This window comes from Lissotriton helveticus, chromosome 6 (assembly GCF_964261635.1).
Source record: "Lissotriton helveticus chromosome 6, aLisHel1.1, whole genome shotgun sequence".
Classification (NCBI taxonomy): domain Eukaryota; kingdom Metazoa; phylum Chordata; class Amphibia; order Caudata; family Salamandridae; genus Lissotriton; species Lissotriton helveticus.
Genome location: NC_136067.1, coordinates 40,897,086 through 40,923,657, shown reverse-complemented (window position 1 = coordinate 40,923,657; position 26,572 = coordinate 40,897,086). Strand labels below are relative to the sequence as shown.

The 26,572-nt window shown below is 50.3% G+C and overlaps 1 protein-coding gene across 2 annotated transcripts in view; it reads right to left on the bottom strand.

Annotated features, from left to right (window-relative positions):
* Window positions 1–23,122, bottom strand: part of KCNK5 (potassium two pore domain channel subfamily K member 5) — a 65,797-nt gene extending 42,675 nt beyond the window's left edge. Inside the window, exon 1 of one of the 2 annotated variants that reach the window (XR_013596062.1) lies at window positions 22,408–23,096. Coding sequence is in view for 1 of the 2 variants with exons in the window: in XM_078647336.1 (XP_078503462.1) it covers window positions 22,408–22,593 (186 nt within the window). In the remaining variant the exon portion in view is untranslated. Of the gene's footprint in view, window positions 1–22,407 lie in introns of both variants that reach the window. The other variant, XM_078647336.1, reaches the window with a different exon arrangement.
* Between the last annotated feature and the right edge of the window lie 3,450 nt (window positions 23,123–26,572).

Genomic DNA, 26,572 nt, shown 5'->3' with positions numbered 1-26,572 from the left:
GTTTGTCTTAAAACAAAATCCTAACTAAAGACAAGACAAAACCCTAACTAAAGACAAAACCCTAACTAAAGACAAAACCCTAACTAAAGACAAAACCCTAACTCAAGACAAAATCCTAGCTAAAGACAAGACAAAATCCTAGCTAAAGACAAGACAAAATCCTAACTAAAGACAAGACAAAATCCTAACTAAAGACAAGACAAAATCCTAACTAAAGACAAGACAAAATCCTAACTAAAGACAAAACCCTAACTAAAGACAAAACCCTAACTAAAGACAAAACCCTAACTAAAGACAAAACCCTAACTAAAGACAAAATCCTAACTAAAGACAAAACCCTAACTAAAGACAAAACCCTAACTAAAGACAAAACCCTAACTAAAGACAAAACCCTAACTAAAGACAAAACCCTAACTCAAGACAAAACCCTTAACTCAAGACAAAACCTTTAACTAAAGACAAAACCCTAACTAAAGACAAGACAAAATCCTAACTAAAGACAAGACAAAATCCTAACTAAAGACAAGACAAAATCCTAACTAAAGACAAGACAAAACCCTAACTAAAGACAAGACAAAACCCTAACTAAAGACAAGACAAACCCCTAACTAAAGACAAGACAAACCCCTAACTAAAGACAAACCCCTAACTAAAGACAAAACCCTAACTAAAGACAAAACCCTAACTAAAGACAAAACCCTAACTCAAGACAAAACCCTAACTCAAGACAAAACCCTAACTCAAGACAAAACCCTAACTCAAGACAAAACCCTAACTCAAGACAAAACCCTAACTCAAGACAAAACCCTAACTCAAGACAAAACCCTAACTAAAGACAAGACAAAATCCTAACTAAAGACAAGACAAAATCCTAACTAAAGACAAAACCCTAACTAAAGACAAAACCCTAACTAAAGACAAAACCCTAACTAAAGACAAAACCCTAACTAAAGACAAAACCCTAACTAAAGACAAAACCCTAACTAAAGACAAAACCCTAACTTTATGTATATAGGATCTGTGCACACGTTCATTCCATTAACAGTACGAGTGCTGTACGTAATTCAATGACATAACACAGAGATGTTGATAGATGTATTCTTTCAGTTAGGTTTATTCCAGGTGCCCAGCCAACATGTGTTTCGTCAGGGAGTTACCCAAGACTTCTTCATGGCTATAGGGCAGCTAATCAACGCAAATAAAATACTCTCCGCCGGTCCCGGCTGTAGTTATATTCAAGCAATGCGCAACATATGTGCACAGATCAATTTCAGGGGTGCAACAGGGTGTCCTTTGGACACCCCTGCACCCTTGAAATCGCAATCTCAATTTGCGATTCGCTAATTGCGATTCGCTAATTGAGATAGGCTTCCCATTCATTCCTATGGGACCCTAGGGTCCCATAGAAATGAATGGGGAGGTATTCCTTAATTGCGAGTCGCAATTTGCGAGTCGCAATTAAGGAATTCTAAGAAATCGCTATTTTTTTTTTAGTGATTTCTTGATGCATTCCATTTTTCTATTCCTTAATAGCGAATCGGTATTTTTCGCTATTAAGGAATCGCAAAATGGCCATCAATTCTCTGCACAGACTTGAAGCTGTGCCACCCTGCTTGCATCCTGGTCAGCTGCCTATGCAGCAGCAAGCACACACATCCTGGCTTTAGCAGAAGCTGGCAGCATTTTCAAGTTTAAATAACTCCCCAGGCAGACGTCGGCTGAACTAAGCCTCATTTTCCTGTGTTCTCTTGTTTTTATAGTGCCACGAGGCCACTGCTGGTTCTAGCAGCTAACTGAGCTCCGGTTGGCCATATAAACTGGCCATCCTTATGAACAATTTAAATTCAGTGCACATATGAAGGAAATATTAAATGATGGAAAATAGATCCTCTGTTTAGGAGCGCTTGACGCCCGGAATTTCCTAGTGCTTGTTGGGGAGAACTCAGATCGCATACACCATGCCCACCGCCAGCCTAGCAGTGGCACTGCCCATGGCCGCCCTCAACGTTAGTAGGCGTTTGTAAACAGAGGCAGAAGGGGGTGGCAGGGAAGGGGGGGCATCACTGCAGAGAGGCCTTTCTGGTTGTGCCACCCAGGCACATGTTGGCATAGGCGAGCGGGCTCCATGCCCAGGGCGCAGGCTTCAGAGGGGCGTACGGAGCTGTCTGCATTAATGTCAGCAGAGACCCTGCCTCCAGGGCTGCAGACCTGTTTTTAACACCCCATCTGCCTGCTTTCTTGCCCCCTATCTCCTCTCACCCCCTGCTGGCACGCACTATTAACCCCCCTCCAACCAGCAACTTGGCACCAGGGCGAGGTGCAAATCGGTGCATAATTCAGGTGAGTGTGGGAGGGACAGGAATCTGTTCAGAGGGCAGACACTACTAATGCACCTCCAGGGGCTGACCTCTGAACCCAGGGGCTGACCCCTGAACCCAGGGGCTGCCTACTTTTATTCACCAGCAGGAGGGGGCCACATGCATTTCCGCCCAGGGCGCCTCCCTGGCAAAGGCGGGCTCTGGAAGACAAAAGGGTGACAAACGCAGAGCATTTAAGGCACGAACGATGAACAATGTGCTTAGAAGCTCTGTGAGACCCCGTGCTGCCGGGAGGGCCCGCCGCCTCACTTCCGGCCCGTGCCCCGCCCCCACACTGCAGCTGCTGCCAGCTGGGCAGCCCCACCACAAGAGGGGGCCGGGGTGACTCGGGCCCTCCCCCTCCGGCCTCCAGTCGCCCAGACCCCGAGCTGGCCTCTGCTCGGATAGAGACCTGGGCAAAACCAGCAGAAAGCACGGACACTGCACAAGTGCTAGTTCACCGCCTAGCGCCTCCAAGTCTTTCAGGAGGCGCTAGTTCCAAGTAGGCAATTGTTGTCTTCTTGGAACTAGCGCCTCCTGATAGACCTTGAGGCGCTAGGCGGTGCACTGGCGCTTGTGCAGTGTACGTGCTTTCTTCTGGTGTTGCCTCCTGATAGACTCGTGCGCTTCCCACCCTCGTGATAACTTTCAGCACGCACAATAAAATGAACGGCTTCTAGGAGCCTGGAGAACAGTCCTGGATTTTGACGAGAATGTAAAATGTACATGCAGAGTTCCACATGGATAATTCTGCACAGTGGATGCCCATTTGTGTCAGATTAAAACATATAATAATTTTCTTTATTGTGGTTATAATTAGAAGGAATATTTATTCCATGAAGTAACAGCTTTCTACTTTGAACACTCAAACTTCTATCAGGCCTGGTAATTTATACACAAAAAGTGGCCACTAGGCACGCGCAGAGGTGCGCGTGAACAAAGTTGAACTTGGGCCATGCTCCAGGGGCGGGACAACACGTGAAGAGGAAGTGACGCCAGCACAGTCAGACCAAAGAGAAGCAAGGAAACGAGAGTGATGATGAAACTTAGCAATGAAAAGCAACAGGCAGGCTCCCCTGTAAGCAAAGAAAGTGTGCGCTGGATCAGCGGAGACCTAAAACGGAGCAGTATCGCTTTGTTCGCCATAAGTTGGCAGGGTATGCTCAGACGTGGGTCCCTTGCTCACTTCGCCACTGGATTCAAGCAAGCCGGGCTGAAGACGGCTGGAATGCCAGAAACCGGTCCTGGGAAGCTTGGTTCCGGTCCAGGGAAGGCATGGCTTGGCAGTTCCGGCTGGACTGTTCCCATGAGGCACAGGGTCAGACTGATTTGCATATAGCCATGTCTGAACTGGGGTGGCAGAGTGGGCTAAAGAACGGTGATGGATTCAACCCAGATCTTTTGACTGGGTGTGAGTGTTTGATTGATTCAGATGCTCCGTCCATCACCACCCCCTTTTGTACCGCTTTGTTCGCCATAAGTGTGGCAGGGTATGCTCAGACGTGAGTCCCTTGCTCACTTTGCCACTGGATTCAAGCAAGCCGGGCTGAAGACGGCTGGAATGCCAGAAACCGGTCCTCGGAGGCTTGTTTCCGGTCCAGGGAAGACATGGCTTGGCAGTTCGGGCTGGACTGTTCCCATGAGGCACAGGGTCAGACTGATTTGCATATGGCCATGTCTGAACTGGGGTGGCCGAGTGAGCTAAAGAACGGTGATGGATTAAACCCAGAACTGTTGACTGGGTGTGAGTGTTTGATTTGCTCAAACGCTCAGTGTAACGCCAGGGAGATAGAACAGGCCACAGAGAGAAGGGATTGTGCATGGAGAGAGGCAGCGAGACTGCAGGGAGATGAGACAACAAAAGATGAACAGAGTGCATGGGGGGACAGAACAAAGGCTGCGGTATGGGAGAAAAGAAACAGATGGTATAGCGAGAGCAACCAGCTCGTGGGAGGAGGAAGAGAAACAGGCGGAGCATAGAGAAAGCAGAGAACGTGCAGCCAGCAGGAGAGAATGGAGAAGGTTTTAGGGAAAAGAACAAGGAGGAAAAGAAATGACAGAGAAAGGGGGCAGAGGACATAACAGACAGTAGAAGAAAAGAAGTGCACAGAATGACTGAAGAGAGGGAGGGCAGGTTCATTAACAAAAGGGAGAGAAAAGAGGGGTGAGAACCCTGAATCGGAGACGCCGAGTGAGAAAGGGCTGACTGAGGAAGGCAAGGTAATGGATCACCCAGAAGCATCTCAATCCGCTCCCCATGTGAACAGTCCAGCCCGAGCTGCCATGACAGGTCCTCCCTGGACCAAAACAAGCATCCTGGGACCGGTTACAGGGTTTCACCCCTCATCATTATGTGGAGAAGTGTGGCTCAATGGTTAGAGCGGCAGACTCTGATGCAGAGGTCTGGCCCGGGACCAGGGTTCAATTCCCGCCTCCCCAGACCTGATAATTCTCGCCTAGGTGCCTATTCTAATCATGGGTCCCACTCTGCAACTCTGGGCAATAGCTTGCTTAATCTCCACAACGGCCCCAGCAGCGCTGCGCTACGAGGCCTCCGGGTAGAAGTGCGCTATATAAAATACAAACATTTACATTTACATCAGCCAGGCTAGCTTGATTCCAGTGGCAAAGTGAGCCCTGGACCCACGTCTGGGCATGAGCCGGCAAACTTAGGGTGAGAAAGCAAAAGACAAAATTGATGGACGGAATGCAGAACAAATCAAAACATTCAGTCAAGAGATCTGGGTTAAATCCATCATTCATTTGTTCACCAAGCCACCCCAGTTTAGACCTGGCCATATGCAAATCAGTCTTGACCCTGTGCCTCATGGGAGCAGCCCAGCCTGAACTGCCAAGCCATGGCTTCACAGGACCGGAATCAAACATCCTGGGACCAGTTTCGGGGTTTCACCCCTCATCAGCCAGGCTAGCTTGAATCCAGTGGTGTAGTAAGCTCGGGAACCACGTTGGGGTATACCCGGCGCACTTAAGGTGAAAAATTCAAAAACAAGGTGATGGATGAATGCTTGAATTAAGCTCAGCCACGGGTCGGGTGTCCGGACTGGCTGCTGGGTCTGGTACGTAGTGCCTGCGCTGCCTTCATTTGAAAGGGAGAGTACCAGCTCTCCTCAGTAACAAGAAGTACCCTGAGGGTCAGGAGTATCCCACCTACGGATTTAGGGCGCCTGAAAGACAACACCCTAGGACAGCGAGCGATCAAAAGATGTAGCCGTCTCTGAACCCATCGCCAGAGCAACCTATATGGTCACCCACTATGCGCAAGTCAGTTTTATACGTCGCTAGGATTAGTTACTGCGACCCTGGGAATAAATCGAGACTTCTATAAAGCTCAACAAACCACCCTTTAGGGTCTTAAGGCGCTGTGCTCGCTGCTTCGCGGTGAACAGCGCTCGATGCATGCGCTTCCGGTCTATAAAATGCTCAAAGAGTGACTCGCCAATGCAAGAACTGGACTTCCCTAGGTGCGAGAGCACAGATGCAACATAAGGCCAGCGGGGGACCCAGCCTGCCAGGGGCCCCACCGTCTCCTGGTTGGTAGTAAAAGACAGCTGCCATCTATGGTGCTGCTGTCATAGGCCCCGGTGACACTGCACCTGCTGCACTCCTGGTTGCTAGGCGCCTGCTCGAGGAGAACCACTCGTATTGGTTTAGACTCTGGTGTCGCTCCCCATCCCTGAACAAACTGCCAAGCGAGTGCGCCCTTGAAACCCACCCCTTTGATGCAAAGCGCCGCGTGGGCATCGCCAACGGGCACCGACTGACGAGGCGGCCTCGTGCTTGGGCAAGAGAGGAAACTGGGCTTCACTCGTGGCTTCCGGCCCAGAGCCAGGGGCACGCCCCCCCCCCCCCTGCCAGACGGGGTTATCTCATGCCTGCAGATGGCGCTGGCAGCCACCCCCCACACTGCCCACGCCAGGGCTGGGGGCACAAACTGCAGTCCGTGCCACACGAAGGGTCTGCTGCGTCGGGGGAGGCTGGGGTCTCACTGCAACTGCCCACAATGCGAGCTCTCGCGTGGAGGTGGGAAAGTGGAGTCGAGCAGGTGCACTTGTGATAAGTGTGCACACTCGTGCCCAGGCGTGCGGCGGGCTCAGGGCGAGCACTGCAGAAGGCTGGTGGGCGCGGTCTCGACGTGTGCTGCATGAACACGTGACCGGGCACAGACTCCCCTGGGTGCACAGTGAGGGCACACACTCCCCTGGGGTGCACAGTGAGGGCACACACTCCCCTGGGGTGCACAGTGAGGGGGGCACACACTCCCCTGGGTGCAGTGATGGCACAGACTCCCCTGGGTGCACAGTGAGGGCACAGACTCCCCTGGGTGCACAGTGAGGGGGGGCACACACTCCCCTGGGTGCACAGTGAGGGGGGGCACACACTCCCCTGGGTGCACAGTGAGGGGGGGCACACACTCCCCTGGGGTGCACAGTGAGGGGGGCACACACTCCCCTGGGGTGCACAGTGAGGGGGGCACACACTCCCCTGGGGTGCACAGTGAGAGGGGCACACACTCCCCTGGGTGCACGGGGAGAGGGCACACACTCCCCTGGGGCGCACAGGGAGAGGGGAAAACACTCCCCTGGGGCGCACAGGGAGAGGGCACATACTCCCCTGGGGCGCACAGGGAGAGGGCACACACTCCCCTGGGGCACACAGGGAGAGGGCACACACTCCCCTGGGGCACACACTCCCCTGGGGCACACAGGGAGAGGGCACACACTCCCCTGGGGCACAGACTCCCCTGGGGCGCACAGTGAGAGGGCACAGACTCCCCTGGAGTGCACAGGGAAAGGGCACAGACTCAGTGAGAGAGCACACACTCCCCTGGGGTGCACAGTGAGGGCTGAGGGCATAGTGCCAATATCGGCCCACTCCCCTGGGGTGCACAGTGAGGGCACACACTCCCCTGGGGTGCACAGTGAGGGCACACACTCCCCTGGGGCGCACAGTGAGGGCACAGATTCCCCTGGGGCGCACATGGAGAGGGCTGCGGGAAGAGCAGCTGCCTCCCTTGGCGTGCACAGGCCGAGCCGCCAGGGCCCTGCCAGGCCCGGTGCCAGGGTGTGAGAGGTGGCAGCGAGGCTGGAAGTACAGTTATGGAGCCGCTTCCACTCTGCCCTCATCAGCCACGACTTCTCACCGACCCCCAGCCCTTCCTGTTTAGCGCTAGGAAGTCATTCGCATTTCTTCAGGGAAACACATTCACAGGAGCGTCGGCCCTGCCTTGTTCTCACCCTCGGTGCGCGCCGGGCGCGGGGCCACCTGGGCGCGTGCCCATCACCCCCTCCCCCCTCCTGAAACACATCACATGGACGAGTTCGCAAACTCAAGAGGGAAAAGTGCTTCGTGTTTGTCGAGCTCTGAAGGCAAACAGCAGCCGCCACATCCGGGGATCCAGCCGCACACCCCCCTGGACCGCCCCCGGGAGCCGGAGCCAAGACACAAGAGAGGCCAAGACACAGGATGGGCAAAGCTGCACAAGTCACCACAGACGTGCACACTAGGGGAGCTTTATGCATCACAGCTGCAAGCTCACACACACTGCAACCCCCGCCCTGTCGGTGTACAGACCACAGCCCTTGCTAAAGGACCCCCCCTCTAAGGGCCAACAGCCTCTACCCCCATCTTAATCTAGCAAGCCCCCCGGAAGCCACCCCAACTTCAAGGCCACACTTTGTACCACCCCGTCTCCAGCCCTACCATCGAACTACCTCCTTCCCCTCACCCCTGGGTCTGCCAGTCCCGCAGGGCCTAGAGTGCTTAATTTGAGCCGGTGGCTTGCCTGTTCAGCACCAACACTTAATTGTGAACACCAATGCTTATGGCAGTCAGCCACCCGCACAGCAATTGTTGTTTATTAATTCAATATACATTATTAATAGCCAATACCTGCACTCAAGCCATTCTATTAGCTTTGGGGGCCTGGCATAGTCTGAATTGTCACACTCTTAGGAGCGACGGCTAGTAACTGTGCTGGTGCTGTCATTGGCAGAAGTGGCAGGGGCAATGGGTAGCGCATGTTGCAAAGGGCTCTGAAGGAGTGCCTTGGCACTTTTTATCAAACACTGCAGAGTACATTACAGCCACAGACTCTAGAGTACACTGCTTCCACAGGAAACAAGGCTAGCTTTGCACCCCACATAATGAGCACTTAGAATGGGGTGACCGGATTTTCAGAATGAAAAAACGGGAAGGCCATCGACATAGAAATAGGACTATGTTTTTGCCGGATCATGGTCACAAAAGGGCTACACAAAAATTCTTTAAGGTCACTTTCCTATATACATATATTTATTTACAGCTCTTGTATTTATTAATTCATCGTGATACGGTGAATTAAAACCATTACATGATTAGAGAACGGATAGTGAAAAATACAAAACGCACACGCTGAACACCAGACTCGCCAATAATTGCCCTTCATGCTACCAGAACGAGCTTCTGCGACGCAGATGAGAATGGGGCAGATGTTACCAGTATAGAAACGGTTAAAAGGTACAATAGCCTACTAATGACAAGAGGACTCTTGAGTAATTACATTCTGTAGATCTGGTGCAATTAGGGACAAAGTGCCGGTGCATGGAAAGTGCAAATGGAATAGATAGATAGATAGAGGGCGATAGATAGATAGATATTCCTTGCTCTCCCATGTGTGGGGAGCCCCGGGGCGAGCTGCTAATGAGTCTGGCTTGGGCTGATGGGACACTGAGTCGCCCCTCATTAAACCCTGCTGTGCTGCCCGAGAAAGGCACGGCAACGCAGAGGGCGGCTTTTAAACCGCTCAGCTCATGTTCCTGTGTTGAGAGAGCCGGGGGAAACGCGAGCCTGTACCACACTGTGATATAATGTGCGCCCTCACCCGACCCGCTCTCAGAAACCGAGATCCTTTGTTGTGGAAAAAAGTGTAGGGACACCGGGAGAGTCCATGCAAAACTGGGACCGTTGGGGCATATCCGGGACTTCTGGTCACCCTAACTTAGCAGGTCAGATACACGCTGCTCGGGCTAAGTGAGGCCGAAATGGCGACCCGGAAAGCTCTCGATGGATTCTCTTCATTGCATTCTTGAAGACTGCGAGGCCTGCTTCCTGGTCCTCTGGACCCACTGGCAGCCTTCGACCACTCCTGGCTCTTAGAGCCGTGAACCGAGAACGGGCTTCAGAGGGTCAGCTTCTGCCTGAGACACCAACTGCGGTTAGAAAACCAGGAGAACTAAACACCTTGAACAAAAGAAACACTTCCTTCGGTCACCAGTCTTATCGATGGGCACTACCTGTAGATTCCTCACCTTTTGGAGAAGTGTGGCTCAATGGTTAGAGCGGCAGACCCTGATGCAGAGGTCTGGTCCGGACCAGGGTTCAATTCCCGCCTCGACGGGTCTTGGGCTCAATTTCTTCGGACCTGATAATTCTCGCCTCGGTGCCTATTCTAATCATGGGTCCCACTCGGCAACTCTGGGCAATAGCTTGCTTAATCTCCACAACGGCCCCAGCAGCGCTGGGATACCTGGCTTCACCTTGGGGGTGCCCAGGAGTGGGCATTTCATTTGGAACCTGTATCCACATGACCGATGGCCCTCCTTCAATATGAGGATGTGGGTGGTATCAGTGAGGAAACGGCAGGTGGATGTGCTATCCACCAGTAAGATCGTTACCAAAAGGTAAGTACCTTTTTCTTCGGATGGATACTTCACCGTGCAGCTGCTTCACCTTTCTAATAGATTACCAGCCAATGCAGTGATAAGAGAAGGGACTTGACACCTTTGCCAGACCTAAAAGTCCTGGAGGAGAGACTGGGCAAAATGGCCATGTAAATAAATTAATGACTGCCAAAGACTTCCACCCAGACCAACTAAAGAAAAAAAAAACTCCTCCTTCCTATCAACCGATCAAGGCCTGCACCCCCTGCTCGCATCAGATCTAGAAATGACGTGGGCGCTGCCATCTTAGCTGGTTTGCTCGCTTCCTCGCTCAAAGCTATCCTGCATTCCACAGCGCGACTCAGTGCAGAGAGAACAAGCACTTTCAATGCAATAGGTCTCGCATTTGTGAGAGTTTACGCCATTGGCATTGAAAAGGACAATGCCTTTTATTTATGTGTTTTTAAAAGCAACACATATATAAAAGTCAGTGTCATTTCTAATGCCAATAGCTCAAACTCTTGCAAATGCAAGACCTACTTTAACCTATCCCCCGGCCGTCCGACATCACAGTGGGCGTGTGCAGAGAACGGAGGCCGTCCGAACCACACCCACTCGTTATTTCTACCGCACCGTGGCGGAATTCACGCCGCAGTCAACGGGTTCCGTATTCTGTTTACAGTGAGCAGTATCTAAAGAAAGGAGTGTGGTCAAGATTACAGTGAAAGTGTAGTACGGGGCGCTTTCACCCAAAAAGAAAAAATAAAGAATTAAATAAAGGTTCTGTAGTGCGGCCACTAAAGTGAAAGCGGACCGTGCTGTAAATGAAATAAATATATGTGGCTGCTAAAGAGAAAGTGGACCATGCAGTAAATTAAATACATTACTATTAACAATATAAAAGCAGGAGGCGCGCTGTGATGTTGTGGGTGAAACAATCCTTCACAGGCTTTGCTGCAACATAGCATGTATTTGTAAAGCGCATGTTCACCCGGAAGAGCACCTTGGCGCTGAACAACATAGGTTTGTTGATACCCAAAACAATTGCGTGCCTTTTATCGACCTCAGAAGGATGAAAGGCTGAGTGGTCATGCCAGGATTCAAACCTGCAACCATGAGGCTGAACACAGGCCCCTACAGTGGATGCATTTCTACACTATGTTTTTGTTCAAATTGTTTTGTTTCATACCATCTCTTGCTCCCTCGGTCTCTTCCTGCACCCCCAACTTCCATCCCACAACCGACTGCACTACCCATAAGCCTATCTCTGTTAACTCTTTACTCATGCATTTCGTTAATTATTTTTTGCAAAGCGCTCCAATAACCGCTTTGATGACATGGCGCTATATAAGTCCTGTGGAATAAAATAAAACCCCGCATGCCCCTCCACCGAGGAGATTTCGTATCCCACATTATCCATCCTCTGCTGTTCAACAACTCCTTACTATTGAGAAGGATGTAGGACGTTACAACGCACACTTTTACAACGCATACCTTTACAACGCATTTTTTACAATGCAACATCCATTACAACGCATGCCATTACAACGAAATTTTAAGAACTACCTTTACAACGCATTCCATTACAACGCATAATACCTTTACAACGCATTACATTACATTGCATGTTTGGTAAGTATTGGATAGTGTAGGGGTAAAATTTACTATTCTAACTCCAGGGGGTGCAACAGTAGGGTAAGTGTTGGATAGTGTAGGGGTAAAAATTACTATTCTAACTCCAGGGGGTGCAACAGTAGGGTAAGTGTTGGATGGTAATGTTATGCGTTGTAATGGTATGCGTTGTAATAACTGAGTAGTAATGGCATGCGTTGTTGTGGTGTGCATTGTAGTGTCATGCGTTGTAATGGTTGCATTGTAAATGCATGCGTTGTAGTGGATGTTGCGTTGTAAAGGTACTGCGTTGTAAAAGTTGCGTTGTAAAGGTTATTTCCCATTGAGAAATGCCTTGCCCGTGCCAAGGAATCTCTGCTGCCTGCGGCCTGCCCCCTTTACCACCAGCCCTGGACTCCGGCCATTTTGTTTGTTTCCTAGTAGACTTGGGGTTTGTAAGAGTAAGGGCCATTCTACAGCATTCCCCCCCTTGCACAGGGGGCTTGGTGGCAGTACTAGCAGAAGTGGCAACACATACCCTTTGACACCTCCCCGTGCCATCACCACATAGTCTTTGTCCTGAGGAAATGACAGACATGTAAAGAAAAATGCTGCAAAGTATGAAACAAATAAAATGTAAAAATTAAACAATAAAAAGGCAGTCAGGGTAGAGGCGAGGGGCATAGATGATGCTGGGGGAACCACTGGTTCTTTTGGGAGTGGGGTGGGGTGGCACACTTCCTTCAGAGTCGGGTAGACTATCATTTCCTCAGCTACAGACCTCTAGAATTGTGGCCCTCCGATGCCCCAGGAGCTGCTCATCCCTAGGACATAGGCAGGGCCACTGGAATTATGCGATTGTAGATCTGCACTGATTTTCGCATAATTGTAGATTTGCCACATAATCCATCTCCCACACAATCTGCAGACTTTGATAAAAAAAATAGTTGCTAGCTCAAATGGTTCAAAAGTTAGTAAAAACTCAGCAACATGTTGCCGAGCAGTGGAAGCCCTTTGCAAAGCTTGACTCGTCACCTTTCTGTAACTTATTGCTATATTTGGGTGCTAAACTGGTACTAATGAGGTACAACTAATGCCTAGACAGTGTTAACAAGCATTTGCAATGCAATACGTCTCGAACTTACCAGAGTTTGGGCTACAGGCATTGCAAATGACAATGCCTTTTATTTATGTGTTGCTTTTAAAATAGATAAATAAAAGGCATGGTCATTTACAATGCCAATAGCTCAAACTCTTGCAAATGCAAGACCTATTGCATTGCAAACGTGTGGCATAAAATGGTTTAAAAAGCGTTGGGAGAAAGCTCTGACTGCTACAGCAGGCACGACAAAGCTATGTGAGAAAAAAGTGCTCGGAAGCTGTAAATAAAGCCTACAGTGTAACACCACATGTAACAGGGTCTGTTGCCATGCAAGGTTACAAAATGAGACATGGAGGTACCAAGAATGGACTACTAAGACATTTGACCAATGAACAGCCACAATTTACTCAACCATGCCGCATAATTTGACCTTCCCCTGACGCATAATTCCAGTGGCTTTGGGCATAAATTGCTAGGATACCCTAGATGGTTGCATCTGCTAGCCTCAAAGGGCCCCCAAAGGCATTCGCCTTGGCCAGTAGATCCTAAAATGGAAGATTTAAATAATGTTCTCTAAAAAGGTGAAGGATTGTGAGCCTAGCAGCTAAAAATTAAGCATGTGTCCTTGGCTTGATTTGTGGAAGTAGCGCAAGCATAACAAACAGAATGATAGCATGTACATGGGTGGCCTCAGTTGAAATGCCAACGAAGAGAGCACGCATTAGAAGCAAAAAAGACAAAGTGATATGCTAGAGTGTGGAATTAAGCGAATGTAGAAAAGTTACAACCTTCCCATTAAATTTAAAATTTCAATTTTTCCATATTTGCCTGCAAATTAAATATTTCATCACCTGTGTTTGTTTGACGTATGCTTACTTCTGTATTTACTTATATTGTTTTGGGGTTTAAATCATAGAAATCAGGTGCCCAACTTCTATTAATGACTGATTGGGGGTCGCCACATCCCAGTAATGATTCAGGAGGGGTCCATAGAAGTAAAAAAGGTTAAGAACTGCAGACTAAGACTAAAGGGCTTGGGGAGGTCTGGGCCAGGACATCTTGGTATTTATCCAAAGCGGGAGCAGGACCGTGGGTTTTAACCCCTTAGCTGCGGCAGCTATTCCGCCGCAGTGCTAAGGGGGAGAGGAGCCGCGCGGCGCTCCCGTACTCGTGACGGAACCGCTCCGTCACGGCCCTCGGGTGAGCTGTACGTATGACGGAAAGGTTCCGTCACGGCCCCGCCCGCCTAATAGAACACTCAGCGCAGGCGCGGAATTCGCGCCGCACAGGCGCGGCGAGCGGGCCGTGACAGAACCGTTCCGTCACCAGCACAGCCCACCCGAGGCTCGTGACGGAATGGTTCCGCCACGAGCACGCAAGGGGTTAAGAGTAACTTTTGGCCATCAATTGCTACGTGCTATGTGATTGTCAACAGAGCCAGTTATCTTAATAAACAGAATTTTTATTTTTTTAAAGTGTTTTTTTTGTGCTGAATTTCTCTTTACATCAGGTGGGTGTGCACAAGGTGGGTTGAGCCAGTGCACTCCCAGGGATGTTCATGTCAAGTTCAACTCGGGCAAACATTCCACGCGGTCTGTAAAGAGTAATGGGTTGTGGAATAAACACGACCCAAATAATTCCCTCACTCTGGGCCTGGCCCATGTTTTTGGCTGTTGCGCCTGGAACCATCGCCTACCAAGGACCGGTTGTTCTGGTCTCTTGCATAAAAATAATAATAAAGTGTATATAAATAAAGAAGCTAAACATACAATTTAACAATGTAAAACGTATTGGAAATGTGAAGGAATTTGAAATGGGAGGCTAAAAATTAAGCTAGTATGCTCAGATGTATTTGTGGGAGCAGTATGGATGCATCAAACAGAATATAACATGGATGATGAGGGACCTCAAATTAATTTAGAAAAGCTACCAACCTTTCTATTAAAATGTTGAGTTTTCTCTTTTATTGATGAGTTTGCAAATTAAATAAAAGGGGTCATGAATTGCGGATTTGTTTAAGAAGTTATTTCGAAAAAATGTGTGTATTGGTCTGCAGTTAAAATCATTGACAATGCTTGGGCCGGGGTCCCCGACTTCGAGTAATGACTCAGAGGGGGGGTCCCAAGATACCAATGGTGATTCAGTAGGGGACCCTGGCTTCCAGTAATGACTCAGTGGGGGGTTCCCTCTATTCCAATAGTGGTTCAGTGGGGGTCCCTGGGCTCCAGTAATGATTCCATGGGGTTCCCCAGATTCCAATAGTGGTTCAGTGGGGGTCCCCGGACTCCAGTAATGATTCCGTGTGGTTCCCCAGATTTCAATATTGGTTCAGAGGGGCCCCGGCTTTCAGTAATGACTCAGTGGGAAGTCCCTGTATTCCAATAGTGGTTCAGTGGGGGTCCCCGGGCTCCAGTAATGATTCAGTGGGGGTCCCCAGATTCCAATAGGGGTTCAGTGGGGGTCCCTGGGTTCCAGTAATGATTCCGTGGGGGTCCCCAGAAGTCAAAAGGTTGAGAAGCACTGGTGTACATTACACCTTTCTCTGGCACAATGCACACGGCCACCAGAGGTGCAGGTCGGGCTCCCTGCCAGCTCGGCTCAGCAGCTGCCTAGCAGCCAGGCAGGTGGCAAGGCAGCCAGCTTGGCTGGGCATTCAGTGAACATAGACCTTACAACGCCCTTGAGGTATAATTGCAGGTAAACACAGAGTCAAATGTTGTCCCACTTTGAGCTACAAATCGGAAAGGGCTGCTGCAATATTATATTAATTAGATTCAGGTGAGAAGGGGCGGGGCGCTTAGGAAGCCCGCCTTCCGAGATGGGCAGGCAGCGGACCACTTCAACAGCACGAACCAGGGAATGAGCAGACGTAGTTTTACTTACACCCCCAGGCCAAGAGCAGCATTTGCGTTCATGCACAAAGCCAGCATGGGGCTCACTACAGGGGCGGGGGGAGGGGGGGGGGGGGTTGCCGAGCCTGGGAAGTGCTTTCAAAGGCACAAGTTAAAATCAACTTTGAAACTTGTCCCTGCACGGCCTTATATTTATGTCCTTAACTTTACTGGAAAACACGCTGAACGATTTCTCAACGAGGATTATAAAAACCCTTAATGTAATCAATGCAATCTCTGTTTAAATTTCACTTGGTTCACTTCATCTTCAGTTCCCAAGAGATTTGCTTTTCAAGTTGTTGCGTTTATGTAGTTTTTATTATATGCCTCGATGTGTCTGGGTGCGTTCAGATTGTGAGTGAGTGTTTATGATGGGGATATTTGATCTGGAGCCGAGGCCAGTGGCAGAGCGAGTTTCTTATATATATATATATATATATATATATATATTATATTATATATTATTGATATATTCCCAGCGATAGAAGATATAAAGTAAGATACCTCGCTGGGGCCAGGAGGCTACGGTAAGTATGCTGTGTTTATATTTTATTTTTGTGTTGAACCAAATGGATTCCCATTTTGTGTTCTTTATGTTCCTTTCCATTCTTTTGTCTACGTGCAGGAGGGCGTTTTTGGTGTTTCTGAGAATCGTGTTGCTTGCTTCTGGGTGTTTATTAGCAGTGAGGAGAGCCACTGGGTTTAGGCCACTCAGCAGAGCTCTTTAGGACTCAAGTTGATTATGTATAACCATCACTCAAGCGTCTCAGCGAGCCAGAATGTATCAATATTATGCTTGTAACGACAACAAGACCAGTATTGCCTTCATCCTGTTTAATCTGTACCGTGTTGTAAAAATTTCTTTCTAATAAAATCTTTTTTGAAAAAAAAAAAAAAAAAAATCTAAAGTAAGGCATCCGGAGGCAGCGTATCAGTGGCGCAGTTGGAAGAGCCACGTCTTCAAAGGTTTCCTAAACCCACCAAGGGAATGGCGCAGTCTCATGGAGTGCATTCTACAGTTTAGGACCAAGGTAGGAAAAGGAACCGCCTCCCTGCTGAGTTCTCCCGATTCTGGTAACTTTATTAAGATTACAGTTGCCCGAGCGGAGGGAGTGGGTGGGACGGGAGTGCCTAACCAGCGATCTTAGGTACTGTAGACCTGCATTGGACAAAGCTTTGTGCATATAGCATAATGCTTTTAACTGGATTATTTTAATCCACCGGGAGCCAGTGGTCTCGGAGAAGATTGGATGTAGAAGAAAATTTTGGAAGACGGAAAAGCAATCTAGCAGTGGTGTTCTGTAGCACCTGTAGGCGTTGGAAGCCTTGGAGGCCCCAGGATACAGAATGTTACCATAGTCCAGTCTGGACAGGGTCAGGGCCTGAATTACTGTCCGTTGGGCTGAGACAAGGAGTAACCAGAGAACTCTTTTCAACCACCTTTAGCACAGTCTGCGGCTTACCACAACCATCATCACCACTGCCAATCAACCACCATCGGCGCAGTCTGCTGCTCCTCAGCCAAAAAGCGATGGATTTAGGCCCAGGTCCCTGTACTGGGGTGAATGTTTGACATTGTTCTGCATTCTGTCCATCAATTGTTCTTTTTGCATTTGTCGTCCCGAGTGGGGCCTGTATGCCCAAACGCGGGTCCCGTGCTCTCCATGCCACTGGAATCAATCTTGCCTAGCTTATACGGGGTGATGCCATTAAACCAGTCCCAGGATGCTTGTTTCCGGCCCAGGGAGGACCTGGCCTGGCAGTTCAGGCTGGACTGTTCCCAGGAGGAGCAGGATCAAGATTGATTTGCATATAGCTGGATCTAAACTGGGGTGGCGTGCCGAGTAAAATAACGATTGATTTATGCTTTGATCTCTTGACTGGGGGTGAATGTTTGATTTATTCCGCCTTCCGTCCATCATTTCTGTGTCTTTTGCTTCCTCGCCCTAGGTGTGCCAGAGATGCCCAGACTTTGGTTCCCGGCTCACTGTGCCACTGTATTCAAACTATCCTGGCTGATGAAGGGTGAAACCCCGAAACTGGTCCCAGGATGCTTGTTTGTGGTCCAGGGAGGACCTGGCCTGGCAGCTTGGGTTGGACTGCTCCCATGTAGCACTGGGTGAAGACTGATTTGCATATGGCTGGGTCCAAACTGGGGTGGTGTGGTGAGCAAAAGAACGATTGATTAAACCCAGATCGGTGACTGGGGGTGAATGTTTCATTTGTTCAATTGGCCACCATCCTCACCGTCTGCAGTTCAACCATTGTCATAAATTGTTCCCGTCAGCTGCCATTGGCACCATCTATCACTCACCAGCCACATCATCAGTGCTGCAGCTCATCAGCCACCAACAGGACAGATGCCAATCGTGTGGAGAAGTGTGGCTCAATGGTTAGAGCAAAGACATATGTCAAACCGCATTAGTTAGACTTGCTTTTCAGTAAACGCCTGGTAAAGTGCAATTACTACGGATGACTAAGCAGATTGTTTAGGTGGGTGAAGGGTGAACTAAACTAACAGCTTCAATCGAACTACGGATTGGGGCAATCGTATGCTTCGTATATTTATTTGATATAGCTGAGGACGGAATGTTAGATTGCTTGTATCTGAAATGTTTTTTATAAAAAGATTGTAAATCAAACATTGATATTATTTTGAATTGTCCATTTACAGCTACCCCTGACGAAGGGCTGTATTTTAGCCCGAAATGAATTGGGTTTTGAAAATGAAATTAAAGAATGCTGCTCTGAATCAATCAGTGTATTAGGATCTTATTTCCAAAAGAAGTCTGGATGGACGCATGGAAGTACGAGAAGTTTCTGAAATACAGAACGTTAAACATGTGGATTTGATGAATATGACGACAACAGAATGACGAACATTAATGAAGAAATTGTATAAATTGTGAAAAGGTCGAATGGTTTAAAATTGAGTTGGATATGGCATCCTCACAAGCAGTGCACCTGGGAGTGGAGCGTGCTAACACGCGCTCCCCATATGTCTTTACTTAATAGTGGTGCATTTGGGCTTGCACGATCCAGGGACGCACGCAACTGGACAAAAATGCTTTCAGATTAAATAAAGTCGAATAAGAGGAGAAATGGAGTGCAGACCACCTTTATAATGTTCAATGGTTAGAGCGGCAGACCCGGATGCAGAGGTCTAGCCCGGGACCAGGGTTCAATTCCCCGCCTCGGCGGGTCTTGGGCTCAAAAATTCCACGGACCTGATAATTCTCGCCTCGTTGCCTATTCCAATCATGGGTCCCACTCTGCAACTCTGGGCAATAGCTTGCTTAATCTCCACAACGGCCCCCACAACGCTAAGGATGCCTGGCTTCACCTTGGGGGTGCCCAGGAGTGGACATTTCACAGGAAAGCCAGGATGGGTTCCACAGCGGTATTCGTACAAGCGCCTTGAGACCCTTGCGGGTGAGTAGTGCGCTATACAAGTATCAATTTACATTTACAATTAACTCCCGGTCACCACCTGCAGCTCCTCAGCATTGTAGCCTGCTTGTCAGCCACCCACTCCACTGCTAACAGCCACCAGTCGCGTCAGCCACCATCACTGCTACCAAAACAGTCACATCAGCAGCCACCACAGCTGCTGCTCACCAGCACCACCAGCTCTGTATCCTGCTTGTCAGCCACCAACTCCCCTGCTGCCAATCAGCCCCATCAATAACTCTTGTCAATTAAAGTCTGAACTGCTTGCCAATCACCACCATGAATACAACTGTCAATCAGCAATCATCGCGCCTACAAGTCGATCAATCATGCAGCACATCAGCTACCAAGAACACTGCTAACCAGCATCCATCTGTCTGTCCTCATATGTGCCGACAGACAGGGCGGGCCAACCGGCATTACCAGGTCCGGCCTCCAGGCAGGATGACCAAAAGAGCCCGACGTGGCCATCAAGCAATTTAAATAAACGCGGCCTCCTATGAGCGGGCAGCGACAGCTGAGACCTTAAACTGTGGGGGAGGGGTGGAATCAAAAAATAGCAGCTGCCCCCCCCTCCCCAGAAATCTTAGCCATGGGAGGGAACCCCAGCACAAAGCAGGGTCTGTCTGTGGGAACAGACCAGAAGGCGTTCACAGCAAAGAAGCCTGCACAAGACCCGAAAAAGCCCGGGCGCCAGGCGATGGGTGGTGCCAGTGAAAAGGTATCAGCATAAGAACAGTTTACCGTGGGAATGGACACCCTGTGAGATGCGACCCCCCCTTTCATACACAACGCACACCACAAGGAGTCTGTCCTTCCGCCCTGGTGGGTCTGCTCAGTACCAGAAGACGCACACTTGGAGGAGCCAATGCTTATACTTTCAGAGACTGGTTGCTCAGCGCACCAGTGCTGGGGCTGTCAGTGCAAAGTTACCATCTGTGGGACTGTGACTGAACAGCTCTAATCAGATTTAAACTCCCCTCTCCTCAATCACCAGGACACTGGGCTAGAGACTCAGTGTAGGGGTGGGAGGGCGCCGCCCTCCAACAGCAGCAGGAAATCAGGGGGAGAGGGAGTGCAAGAGGGCAGACCAAGAGAGCAGCAAGGGAGAGCAAGAGAGCAGAGGGAGAACGCAAGAGAGCATCAGAGCAGAGAGGGTGAGCAAGAGAGAAGGGTGAGGGAGAGACAGAGGAGAGAGACAGAGAGAGAGACAGAGAGAGAGAGAGAGAGACAGAGACAGAGAGAGAGAGACAGAGACAGAGACAGAGACAGAGAGAGAGAGAGAGAGAGAGAGAGAGAGAGAGAGAGAGAGAGAGAGAGAGAGAGAGAGAACGACAGAGGAAAGGGAGAGAGCAGAGAAAGACAAGGGAGAGGGGATGGTTACGGGGAAGAAATGGGAGAGGTGGAGAGAAGGAGCGAGACGGGGAGCGAGCGCAGAGAGAAAGAGCGGACAGTGTGGAGGCAGATAAAGCAGAGAGCATGAGAGTGCAGAGGGAGCGAGTGAGAGACCACAGAGAGAGCAAGATCGCGGGGTAAAGAGAAGGAGCAGGTGGTCGGAGAAAGAAAGAGCGGAAAGAGAAGCTGTGTGGGGTTGGTGGGAGCCCCTTCACCCTTGGCCGAGTCTAACAGGCCCGGACGGGCCCCGTGGCCTCCTCTCCACCAGCTGTAAACAAACTCCCTCTCATGTCAACGTGGCTCACTCATCCCGAGCATTTCCAGCAGAGTGAGCAGAAAATACCTCATTCCAGCGCTTGTTTCGAAGCGCTGTACGTACAGTCAGAGCAGCGCTGGATTGAGGCATCGAAGCGCTACAGGCGCCCTGGGAGGCGTTCTGTGGAAGTGTGCAAGTGTGACCTCGTACCGTGGTGTGGGGGGAAGGTGGGGGCACACACACCTACCGGTGACGGGGTGGCATGTGTCGGTCTGAGCGCCGGAGGGTGGTTTCAGCGCACACCGCCTGCATCTGTCTCGGCAATGCTGGCTGTGTGTGCCCGAGGCGCATCACAGGTTACCCACTCTTCCCGCACTGCCCGGGGTTTCACCTTCCACGAAGGAACGCCTGCTCAAACTATTCCAAGTGTCGCTGCCCTGCAAGGGGTCGGTAGTGTGCAACCGCGCCATACACCTGCATCACCGCCCCACATTCGGATCTGCAGAACTTGTACCGGAAAGGCGACACCCCACAGTGAACCCTGCACCCGAGGCACCGGGAGTGACGTCACACCCCCAGATACCGGGAGCCCCGGGTGGGAAGTAACCTCGGCTCGAGCTCCTCTTGGAATCACCACCCCTACACGAGCCGAGCTTTCACGGGGGGCACTGGCCTCATGTGTAGCGCTGAGAAACACTTAACACAGGCAGCCAGGTGCACTGCTCCCGTGAGGGCCAGAAAACAGCCGAGGGCTGCAAAACAAGACAGGTGTAAAGTGTGCTGTGCCTCTTGTGTGCCCCGTGCAAGGTTCCCTCTGTGTCAATCTGTCGAAAATAAACCGTGGCGTCTGCCGGTCACCCGGCTCTAATCTCAACCTGCAGGAATGTGTTATAAAGATTCACCCATCTGGAGGCTGAACTGCCCGGTTAGAAACTGGAACATCTGGGCTCAATCCCAGCCTCCCGGCTGACCAAACTGTGTGATCCTGGGCAAATACTTTATTTCACCAACACCCCACTGTTCACTACCACATATAGGAGCACCTCTAAAGGTGCGCCGAGGACAGTTCTACAGAACCCGGTGTGTTTGATTTACTAGTAGATAATGTCGCTGCTTCTATAATAAAACTCAAGGCCACGCGCACACGCGCACGCACGCACACACGCATCACCTGACCCGTTCACTAATAGCGGCTGCAGGAAAGTATCTCAGCTCATGTTTAAAAGCACTCACTTTTAGTACTTACCTAATCATGAAATATGTTTTGTATTTTTTGCTTTCAACTAGTCTTTGTATTTCATTGTACTGTTTTTTGTAAAACTTAATAAAAATCTCTTAAACAAACAAACACTCACTTTTAATACTTCTCAAACAATCTGATGTATTAAAGCGTGACTATTCATAACACCCCATGGGGAATGTTCCCCCGCACCGACCCCCCTTACCAGCGCTTGAAACTGAAAAATAGAAGTGCCGGTACTCTGCAGTTAAACGTATTACGTCACTCTTGAGAAGTGCCGGTACTCTGCAGTTAAACGTATTACGTCACTCTTGAGAAGTGCCGGTACTCTGCAGTTAAACGTAGTACGTCACTCTTGAGAAGTACCGGTACTCTCCCACTCAAAACAACAAAGTGCGGGTCCTCCGTACCGGGCAGCACCGGTACATTTAAAGCACTGTCCCTTACCTCCACGATCTCGTCCAGCGCCTCCTTGCTCAGGCACTTGTGCCGGCGCAGGATGTCCTCCTTGCTGAGGCGGTAGCTCTCGGTGGCCCTCTTCAGGTTGGGCTCCTCTAGCGCCTGGAAGATGGCGGCGCCGATGGACAGATAGAAGATGACGGCGGAGGTCAACACGGGGCCCCTGTCCACCATGCTGCTGCGGCGGGGGGGGCGAGGAGTCAGGGCGAGCAGGACCGGCTCGGGGCCCCCCTGCGGCGGGGCAGCGGCGTGCAGCGCCCACCTGCGGCTCCGGGGGGCAGCATGGGCGCCCTCGGCTCAGATAGCGCCAAGAGCCTCTCTCCACTGGTCTCTGGTGCAGCGCCTCGAGGCAGAGCCTGGCTCTCTTGAACCCGGGCTGTCTCGGGGGCAGGTGAACTCAGACAGAATTGTGGCCACTCGGTTTTCTCTGGCGCAGCGCTGTCCTCCGTGCGCAGCGCTATCCCCCAGGCTGTCTCCGGTGCACGGCTGTCTCTGGCGCCGTTTGGTTAGTTTTCTGTTGTCCGTCCCTCCCGGGCGCTGGCAGGTGTCCCCTTGGCACGCCCCTTTCTCTCCGCGGCAGGTGTTGCCTGGCACTGATCTTTCTTTGGGCCGGTGTTCCCTGGTACGCAGCTGCTCTCCGCTCCTTCCTTCCCTGCCGGCCTCTGTCTGGCACTGCTATGAGTCTGCCAGCGCCTCAGCTGCTGTTTGAATTTGGAGCCCCCTCGGCGCAGGCGCGGTGCCCCGCCCGGGTGGGCGTGTGCCTGGGCGGGAGACACTCACACGGGCAGTGTCGGAGGGGTGGGTGGGTGTGTGCCTGGGCGTGTGTCCCTGGGGTTCCCACCAGGGAGGGCGGTGGTCAGCAGTGCCCTCACACGGGCAGTGTCGGAAGGGTGGGCGTGTGCTTGGGAGGGAGTCACTCACACGGGCAGTGTGGGAAGGGTGGGCATGTGCTTGGGAGGGAGTCACTCACACTGCGGGCAGTGTCGGAGGGGTGGGTGTGTCCCTGGGTTCCCACCAGGGAGGGCGGTGCTCAGCATGTGCCCCGGTGGGAGACACTCACACGGGCAGTGTCGGAAGTTTGGGCATGTGACACTCACACGGCAGGCAGTACTGCGCCGGGGGAGTGGGCGTGTGACCTCCCCGTGCGCTCCCACGGGGCTGTGGGAAGGGACGTGTGTTTGCAGGGGGCTCACCCACAGACCGCAGCAGCAGGGTTCAGGTTCTCCCCCGGGCACCGGATCTTGTGGCACCCGGTGCCAGTCATGCGGCACGGAAGCGGGCACTCTCTGGAGGGCGTGGGCACCACGTGATTGAACACGTCCCGTGGGTGTCTGTCTGTCTCTGTAGAGGGAGGAGACACACACACTTCTGAAGCAAAGTTTCGGGCTCAGCTGAAACTTTTCAAAAAGTGATTCGCCACCGGTGATTGCGTTTGTCTTGTGTGGACGAAAAGTGGCTCTATTTTATTAAGACGATTCCTTCACGCTGAGATAGTTGGTGTCACGCATGCAATGTTGCGCTCTGCAAACCCTCTTGTTCGATCTTTAATCGAACTATTGAGCGCCTCTTTTGCTGCTCGAAGTGATGCACCGAAACGTGTCTTTAGTTCTTGTTTTGTTTACTAGTGTTCACCCTTGGGGTGCCTCTTTATTGCATGCTGGTGACGGCCCCCATCCGTCATGCACTACGGGGCTCGTGTGCTGATGACGGCTGGGGGCCGTCATTAACCCGCCCACTCGCGATTCTGCCGCACAGTCACAGAATCGCGGCAGCATGCAAGAGGTTAAAAAAAACGCATAACACCATTTACATTAACTATGCATTGTATCATGGTGCCACATACGTTAGCGGAAGGGGGGGCGGGTATCAGGGGTGCAGAAGGTGCAGTGGCACCAGGGCTCAGTTTCCTGAGGATCCTAATTATTGCTCTATTTCATCACCCAATCAGCAGTCGGGGGTTTGGGGGGCACATGGGCCCGTGGGGTACCAAATGACGCTTCAGGGTTGAATAAATCAAGCAACAAGGAAAAGAAAATTAGGTGTCAACTTGCAGCACTTTCTGTGGCAAAATTCGTTTGATATTTTAACACATTAATACCTCCTGGGCAAACGTTTTACCATATTAGAACCAGTTTAGTATTTCATCTGAAAGGTGACTGGCCCTTCCTCGTCCGTCCATCTTCCAAGGCACAGTTGTCACAAAGTGTTCGAGCGCTTCTCCCACCCAAAAAGTTTCACCAACCCTGAAATGTGCCCACCCACGCCTCTGCCACATCTCCCAGCATGCAACAGAAAAGGAAGTTGAACCTTTTCTTGTTTCTTTTCTTTCTGCCGAAAGAGAGTTTCACGGTTGTTGGTAGAGAAAAGTAATTTATTTATATACAGGCTGCCCCAAAAGAGGCCATGGGGCAGCCTGTATGTATGAAGGGGAACATCCTTTACAACTGAACTTTTACAACGAAGTACCGTTACGACGCAGTTTTAACAACGAAAGTCATTACAACGACTTTCGCTGGAGGGCGCTCTAGGATAGGGAATAGTTTAATTTACTATCCAACACCTTCCCTACTATCCACGGGGACTGGAGTTGGAATAGTAAATTAAACTATTCACTATCCAGCGCCCCACAACGCAAGTCGTTGTAACGACTTGCGTTGTAAAACCTGCGTTGTAAAAGCACGCGTTGTATCGTCATACATCCATATGAAGCAGCCTTTTCGCGGAAGGGGGGGGTGACCGGGGTCCCCGCTTCCCCCACAACCCTGGTCACAGGTTATAGGATGTGCTACTTCAAATCTGCCAGCCCCCAAACCATGACTGCTCTGGAAATCTCCAACAGTTCTCAACACCAACTAACAAGTAACATTCAGTCAGAAACCTGCTCATATATGAGGGTTGAAAGATTGCGTGTGCTGGTTGCGAAATCAATAATGGGACACCTTCAAGATAGTTACAGTGTTCCCATCAGAGTTCCATCCTGTACCGCCCTACATCATTTGGGAAAGCCACCATAAGTACACAGGGAAGAGCCCAATGTACGATTTGGCACAGCGTGGTGGAAAACAATAACCCAATGAACTTGTGACAGGTAGGTGTCAGGATGTAACTAGTAAGCAGTGCTAAATAATGAAAATAAAAGAATTTTTCAAAAATGTGGTGATGTTAAAAAGGGGTAGAAGAAGGAAAGTAGATTTATTGGCAACCTTCAACTCCCACTATCTAAAAACAGTGCAAAAAGGTAGTGTCAGCAAATTACTACCTTGACAGTTTATATAGTCACGGTCGACATGTTTCTGCAGCTTTTACCTGTGCCCCGGGGTCACTTGCTGCTTCTTCAGGACCTATACTGCTACTGCTTAATTAGTGCATAATAAACAAGGAAACTTAAAACAAAGTAAATGTCACCTTAGATTCTCCTGATGAGAGGACCAGTGGATTTCACAAAACAGCACACACATAAAAAGAAAAAGAGAGAACAAGCCTATTAGCAAAGCTCTCAGGCGAGGCTCGAATACAGAACCCAGTCTCGCAGTCAATGGTTTTTAATCCATCCCTTTACACATTTATCTTGAGATGTCAAATATTCCCAAAAGAGCCCGATTACCACTTGTGTAAGAAAGCACTCACCCAATATTATGGAGAATGTTGCCCCACCTCACCCGGCATTAGCTCAGGTACTGCGGAGCCCCGCTCTGTGTAAATAACAAACATATAAAGAATCAATTGAAGGAAGTACTGTTAGGTCAAGGCAGGCCACTCGATATAACGTGGTTCACAGAGGCGCTTGTTTCTGTCTGCTGACTCACCTTTCCGTCGGTACTCCAGACGTCCAACGTACTCCAGACGTCCAACGTTCAGAACTTTCTCTTCCATCACTGTGAGTTGGTGCGAGCTAAGGTTTATTACGATGTTTGACCGCTCGACGTCCCGGCTTGGTCCTGTCCTACTACCTTCCCGCTCCTCAATCCCATTGGCTGAGCAGGTGGTGGAGGTGCGCTCCAGCGCACATGACCTTGTTGCGCCGTCCGTTGGCGTCCTCGCCCTCTCCGGCCAGACCCTAAAAAAGGCTGCTGACCATAAGTTTGAAAGGATTGATGTGGATCATACATCCCCATCATTGGAGGATAGGGTCCCCATGGTGAGGGTTGCCACC